The sequence below is a fragment of the Azolla caroliniana genome, unplaced genomic scaffold, assembly GCF_043228905.1.
Source record: "Azolla caroliniana isolate FFs.n. ecotype wild unplaced genomic scaffold, voAzoCaro1.0.p SCAF_15, whole genome shotgun sequence".
Classification (NCBI taxonomy): domain Eukaryota; kingdom Viridiplantae; phylum Streptophyta; class Polypodiopsida; order Salviniales; family Salviniaceae; genus Azolla; species Azolla caroliniana.
In genome coordinates this window covers 18874476-18882436 of record NW_028230450.1, presented here as the reverse complement: position 1 = coordinate 18882436, position 7961 = coordinate 18874476, and the positions used below count along the sequence as shown (strand labels likewise).

At 34.7% G+C, this 7961-nt stretch overlaps 1 protein-coding gene across 1 annotated transcript; it reads right to left on the bottom strand.

Moving 5' to 3' along the window:
- Positions 1–529: 529 nt before the first annotated feature.
- Positions 530–3826, bottom strand: LOC147854922 (uncharacterized). The gene is made up of 2 exons (XM_087331468.1): positions 3368–3826; positions 530–1283 (listed from the first exon to the last, which is right to left on the bottom strand). Exons 1-2 carry the CDS (start codon positions 3539–3541, stop codon positions 690–692), a joined length of 768 nt encoding a protein of 255 aa, XP_087187594.1. The 5' UTR covers positions 3542–3826; the 3' UTR covers positions 530–689.
- Between the last annotated feature and the right edge of the window lie 4135 nt (positions 3827–7961).

Genomic DNA, 7961 nt, shown 5'->3' with positions numbered 1-7961 from the left:
TTTACAAAAACAATGAGGATTCTTGCCTGTAGACAAAGCGATGAAGAGATGCCAATTAACACCAAAATGGTGGGTTGCCATTTACATCCCCTTTTGTGTTCTCTTATGATAAAATCAATTTTAGGATGGCTTTTATGCTATCATGTAAACCACCAAGCCAACAGTCAGAAATAAAAATTATGTAAATTTCACCCCATGTGTTCACACAAGGCTCTCTATATCTCTTTCTTTCATGGAGGAGACTAGAAAAATGTACACAGGCCAACCACACACACAATGTTAGTGAGGTAGGCAAGTTAAACAAAACAAATTGCACCCTGATGGAGTCCTTTGATGGCACAAACAAAAGTCACATATTTTATTTTTCCATGTGTACATTGCATTTTTACATCATTGATATTAGAGAAAATGTGCTTATTGTTGCTATAGGAAACTGTGCAAACTAGAACTCACCATACCCTCTTCCGTTTAAGATTAAGAGTATAGGTAAAACCTAAAACATCTTCCTTAAAAGGAGAGAAACTCATGCTTGAATACCAAAACCAATTAGGAGTGTTAATAGATTTACAAGAAGAAACAACACACACAAAATGTGAAATTTGTAAAAAGTCCTTAATGTGCATGTAAGTTGTGTGTACTAGCCACTTTGTCAATCGATCGTCGTTTATTACAACATCATGAATAAGCTCTTAAGGGTCGACATGAAGTACGAGGTCGTGATCATGATTGTGGAGTGACTTGGTTATGGGTTTTGGAGGAGAGTTGACGAAGTCAGAATTGTAGAGCGCGTGAAGGAGGAGGATGGAGGAGACAAACATAGCCACTGAACCGAAGACCCATAACAAGAGTGGGAATGCCATGTAGAAGCTACGTGAGCCCAATGTGTAGAGCACAGTGCCACGCTCTAGAAGGTCAGCCACATATTCTGCAGTGAGAAATGAGCCATCAATGCCATCAACACCATTTCGAGGCAAGGAAGCTGTCATTGGTACATTGACCATGTAATTAACATGGTTGATGAAGCGAATGGATTGGGTGTGACACACAAATGAGGCCATGAAACACGCAATGACCGCGAACGACTTGACAGTGCCCGCGATAGGTTGACTAGATCGACCCGTGATTGCAGCTGACACCGTGGGAAGTTCCTTGAGAGTGGCTGCAAAGGTGAAGTAGGTAGCAAGGCCCGCGGTCAACAGAACTGCCGTTGTAGCCATCAATGTCGATTCCATGATACTATTCCGCAATGTTTGGACTGCCAACACATTCTTCTTGTGGTTCTCCTACACAAATATTGAATCGAAAATCTTGGATCAATAATAAATTCGCGGTTTCTTTAAATCACTCTCTTCTAGATGAACGTGTTGATTTTGTAAAGTCTTCCCAATCTTGTTTAATATTCTTAAAAAGTGATGTAAGTGGATGATATGTTTTATGGATCATGTAAGTGGAGTGATTTTTTTACTTATGCGAAGTGGAAAAAAATGATTTGCCTCACATTCTACTCCTTCCTAGATTCAATTACTTAAAGAAAATTAAATGCACTAGTCTAGATTCTCTCAAAATTCTTTTCCTTAGTATTTCGAGATGGTTATGATTCCCAATATCTCTTTGGCGCATCTTTCAAACTTTCTTATTAGGCAAAGTGAGCATGTTTTAGCAACATCATCCAAAGATCCACGCCATTTGTAGACTTTAAAGTTTTTCAATTCTTAATGCTCACTATAATCAAAAGTGGTTCATTCTTGGAAAGAAGTTTCGTTGAAAACAATACTTTTAAATAGATGTCCAACCTAGCTTATTAAAAACTAACTACTCCATGTTATTGCTTTTTTTTATTACGATCTTATTGGGAAACGATTCAAAGCTTGTTGTAAACAAATAATACTAAAGGTAAAAAAACATCAACTCGGCATGTTTCGCACTGAGCGTTCAAGTATTTTGCAACATTGACCACTACTTGATATTGTTGGGTATAGGATTGCAATTCTAGCCTATCTCATGGAGGGCATACTCAACCTTATAGATTTTAACTTAGCCCATGTGATGGATATTGATAGTAAGGTTTTAACTCTTTTACAAGGTTGAAAATAGAGATTCTTAAGACGTTCAACACTTGTACAAGTAATAAGCTTATAAGTTTTGGTAAAATGGAAAATAACTTTTACCCTATAGGCACACATTGGCATGCCAATCTTTTGTTTTTCTTCACCATTCAATGCTTTATGGAATTATGATAGACATCTAAAAGCTCATTATGTCATGACAATATGTATCAACAAGAAGTTGGTCATTATTCTTCTAAAGCAAATACACTTTTTCGTATAGTTCAATCAATGACCATGGCAGCCACTCCCTCATTTGGAAGGATTTCATCATATAACCATGTTGTTTTGCATAACTTTTACTATGATACCAATGGACTAGACAACTAGAATGCATGTTTCGCATTTGATTATGAATGGGAAATGATTTTGACATTAATTTGAATCACATCATAGCATTTGAATTAAGCGGCAAACAAGTTGTTATATAGAAGGTTAATCTACCATAATCAAAGGTTGGAAAAGCATATAAACCATATGCTACATGAACATATAGATGGCAAAACATGCAATATGGTTTGAACTAAGGATAAAGAATAGCATTCAAATATTAATGTGGTACTTAAATATTGTCCCTTACCATCAACAAGTTTGTTTCCAATATATTAGTGATTATGAGTTCATTATGTGCAAACCATATCATGGTAGCCACTAATATTAGGGAGTTCGACAGAGAGAAGAGAGATATCCAAGGGTAATTATGGCTAAAAAAACACTATTCTTCAATTGGTTTGCAACATTCAAGGTAGAAAAAACTTGAATATTATAACATGCAACAATGTGTTCAACTTGTATGCATGCAGCCTAATTACTTTGTGTTTCATAGAAATTGTCATTTGCCATGGGAAAGACTACTTTAGGGTAACTAGGGTTGCAAAAAGTAGTAATCTTCAATTGGTCTACAATATTCGAGGTGGAAAATATTATAACATGCAACAATGTGTAGCACTTGTATGCTTGCTTAGTTTGGGTATGGTTGAAATTGTCATTTGTAATTAAGAAGCATAATCAAATGAAAGCAGATTGTATGAATCCATCAAATTGTATCATATATGCCACTAAGGTTAGTATTCAAATGCCTATAGTGGGGGAAATCATTTGCATTATTGGATTGATCTATATATAATATTACACTGCTTATCATACATAGGAATATCATAACATGCAACAATGTTGATTGTCTAAAATGCTTACCACTAATGCAAGCCCAAACAATAATAAAACAATAATAAGAGAGAGATTTTTGTTTTGAATTTAATTACAATGAGCATGTCGTACACCCAAAGTCGTCTAGCCTTGCGATTGATGCCCATGACAGTGTTGAGGGGAGATGTTCGGACCTTGTAGCAAAGGAAGGCATGATAAGCCACCAAGAGGGCAATGGAGGTAGGGGCAAGCACAGCATCGACTATATCGGAGATGCTCCAATCCATCATCACCTTCCAATTCCCTTATGAACCTCTTCTTTCTTATGTACTTTCTTACCTATGTTAAGAAATGTTCACCTCGTACTACTACTCTATTAGTAGTAAGAATAAAGAGAGTTAATGTATGTGTGTATGGTTTCCAAGTTTGGCTTTCTATAGAGACCTAGAGAGAGAGAGAGAGGAGGGGAGAGGAGAGGAGAAATGCAATGAAATATATATGGGTGTCACTTACTATTGCTTGTAACATGAGAGGGAGAGGGAGTATTTGTGTGCATAGAAGTGTCACCCTAGTAGTTTGAATCACATATTCTCATATATAATGAGTTTCGTATACAAGCTCATTAAACTCCGTCTATATGTGTATCTGCTTTTTTCCCTTCACAAAAGCTTGTGGTGGAGATTTTTAGTGGAGCCACAATGCTTTTTTTTTGTTTGCTTTTTTTTGTATCTTATTTTATTCACCAAGGTGGGATATACATTCTTCTTCTCTTTTGTTGAGATGGTTATGTGTCCACTTGGTAGTTGTTACATATGTGCCAAGTTCCACCAACTCATTCGTAGTAGGGCCGTTACAATCAAGTCATATCCTCTTTTTGAGGGGGGTTTCGTAAGATGGTTAGGTACAATGTACTTCTCTACCTTGACATTTGTGTGTGCACATTTCTTTACCTTCATGCTAAGATTAGTTAGAGTGTGTACATGTGTAAATACCTGCAACTAAGACGCACATACACACACACCTACGTACATTGTGCATATCACATATCCCATCTATCCCCTTCTATATAAATACACACACATACACCCATGTTCATGCACAAACAAAGGATGTAAAATAGCATATTTATGTCCATCGAAGAAACTCCATTAATTTGCAATATTCCCCATTGTAATCGATTTAGGGTAATTGCTTCCACATTTTATATTCCCATTGCCCCAATTTTTCCTAGTGCATCTATTATGTTTGATTATATGTGTATGAGCAACGATAATATAGGTTGATTGATTCTAGGTGTGTACACTCATTTTGCATGAATCTTCACCTAATGTTCCTTACAAATACATACAAATATTCCCATTCCTTTCATATACAGGTGATTTTCAAGAAAATATCCCTGTTGATCACCAAAAGCTTGTCAAATGAATAATATTATGATAAAGAGAACGAAATCTATATGAACTATATGCAAATTATTCTAAACGTGTTTGCCCATCAATCTCATATGCACATTGTGCATATATACACATTCGCCCACCATTTTTCTAGGAATGACAAAAATCAAGTAGAACATATCATTACATGAATTATGTGTCAACATAGAATATCTTTGCACATAACAACTCTAGGTTTTATGCCTTTTTCCCTACACATAATGACAAGCTTTCACTTGTATCTAAAAAGAGGGATGTCATTATTTTACAAGAACTCCTACTTGTGATCAATAGTTTGATATGTGCATACAATTTGGCCAACGAATTTTAGGGTACATATCAAATGAATTATTATAGAGGTAAACATTTGGCTTGCCAATTTGAAGGAATAGCGTTGATCGTCCACACCTTAACTTATTCCTAGTTTAAAATTAACAATATATCTTAGAACCACGATTTTTAAGGACTTGCAGCACAACACATCTATGTACCAATATAGGAGAAGTTGAGTTTGTAATGTAGATGCTAACTAAGTTGCGGTCCTTTAGGCCACCCTTAAAGTATTCAAGTAGAGTAATATAATTCGCAACACTAATGCAAGGGTTTTGAATTAGCAAGTGAAACATTCCTTACCTTATGAAAGTTACACATGATATATTATATTGCCACTCCCGAACCTTGATATAAGCTCAGAAGGGTTGTATGCACATGTGCTTTTGCGTGCACATAATTGCTCATTATATATAAAAATAACAAGAGCTTGGAGAAAGCATAGGAGAGAACCGTGATATAATTTATCTCTTATTATCAAAACCAAAGCCTAAGGAAAGAACCCTTAAATGCACTTAGCATATGAGAGATGATCATGAGAGTCATGCAATTATGCCTATCCATAATCATGATAATAACACCTTGAAAAGAACCCTTAACGATTAAGCCTAAACTTTTAAATAAAGGCATTCAAACATCAAGCATAAAATTTGAAGGGAATTACTCGTACTCTAAAATGGTAAAAGGTCTTAACTACTACGCATATCATTCATGGCAATGATGCCCTTATCCACATCCATGATACCTAAAAATTCCAAGGAATGATTCCTCAAGTATCAAGCCTTCAAAAGAAAATGCTCAAAGAAAGATTGTTAGACAACTAGTTCTAAAGTTTTATGTAAACAACTTTTTAGCTCAAGGTCAACATATCTGCATATGTAATGTTCATAATTTTGTATCCTTGTCACATCCAATGTTATTATATGTGACATTCTTTTAGTATAATAGTGTGGCGTTGATCCCTTTGAGCACAACCTCACAAACCCACAAACTTGTGAGCACGCTTGATTATATAATGACCTCATTTCCTACAAATAGATAAATTCAACGATTAGAATGTGGCATTCAAATTTTATGTAAAATTATCCTAGTTCTGACGAAATACAAGTTTACGTACAATTAGGCTTAGTTGGTTGACGAATTTCAAGTATAACTTTGATCACCCCCACATGTTGAAAAGGTTTGGTTCCATCAATTATAAAGAAATTCAATTGCCATTTAAAAATCACCTTAATCTACTTAATGATGTGCAACTCCCAAAACATTATCATTTAAAGATATCCACCAATCAAAGATTACATTGAACCCACTAGTTTAGATATCATTATTAATAATCAAAAGTACTCGTTGCATCCGAACTTTCATGTTAGTTTTTAAACTTCTTTCGTAGTGGTGTGAGGCTCCCACCTCTAGTGCTTGAGTGTAAAATCATATTTCACATTGGTCACATCCCTTAAGCAAAAAAATTCAGTTATTAGATCTTATCCAATCACAAAGTTTTATAGTGATCAACTGTACATTTTCTAAACTTAAAATTCATCTCACCATATTGCGTTCCATCATGTATTTGATGACCATATATTTAAAATATATTATAAGATTCTATCGTGTGTGTGCATATTAAGCAAAGTACCATGTAAATTACTATCATTTTCTAATAAATGGGGCACTTAGCAATGTGAATGGCGTTTCCATTTCGGTTAAGAAATTGTGGCAACACATGGTTGAAGTCGTTCCACGTATGTATAATGGGCCAATAGAGAAAGTGAGAAAGATCCTACTTACCCCTCTACAACCTTTAATAAATCAAGTTTGAAATCATAGTCATGTCCCTTTTACAACGTGATTAGATTTTATAACACTTGTTGTGTCCTTGTTAATTCATGAGCATTGTGACGAACGAAAGCCTCGTAAATTGGTGGCACAAAAGCATGATGAATGGTCAAATGTATGGTTACGTGTATATGTTATGAATAGATCAAACTAATGATGTTTGAAATCCTTTGCTCGGCATGTTTGAGAGGAACAACGTCCTCATTTATTTCTTTATTTTCAATAATATCATTAATTTGATCTATTCATAATATTATGAAATTATGTGTATGTATGGGTGAGTGTATGAGTGATGAATGTGACTGGTGTGTGCATGTGTAAGTGTTAGTATATACGTAGGTATGTTATTGAACAATGGATAAACCAAAACAGAGGAAAAATGCTTTGGTATTCACTATGCATATCCTAATGAGGGTGTTTCTAGACTTGAGCTAAGTAACTACCAGTTTTGGTGCCCAAACAATCATCCCCTCCATTGAAACTACCTAAAACACCACCTTTGATCAAACTGAATCGCTAGTTAATATCATAGTAATATGGAATTTGGGTTTTAAACTCGAGATTGTGACAATTCAAATCTCCATGAACTTTGCTTGTACATATTTGATACATATTATTAAAGTTTTCCCCATATCAAAGAGTTTCATGAACCTTCTTGTGAATTTGTTATTAAAGTGTGCGTCATTCAGTTACCCCAATCTGAATTGTAGAAATGGTTAATTTGTACCTTAACGTGAATTGTAGAAATGGTGAATTTGTCACAAAAAACCAATTATGTCTTGAGTCTTGACTCTCAAATAAACACCATAATCTAAATGTGATTGATTTGGAAATGAAATTAGTTATATGACAAAAATGATCTTTTATAGGTGATTAGTGACTATGGTTTTTGACATATGTGAATACACATTTATTAAAGAATTAGCATAATTAAGACTTTATAATCCATTTATTTAATCGGGACAAAGCTGCTTTGTAAACAAGGAATCATTTAAGTTATTGAACTTAATTAATACCATATGGTCTTCAACTTAGTAGTGACAAAGACCCATTCCTAATGTATTACTTGTGCCACATGTACATATTTTGACTTTCTGATACAAATGAATTTTCA

Excerpts from the sequence above, each read along its gene's own strand:
- LOC147854922 (XM_087331468.1), bottom strand. The coding sequence starts at position 3,541 with ATGATGGATTGGAGCATCTCCGATATAGTCGATGCTGTGCTTGCCCCT. Across the intron at positions 1,284-3,367 it reads GGGTGTACGACATGCTCATT|GAGAACCACAAGAAGAATGT; the intron begins GTAATTAAATTC and ends ATATTTGTGTAG.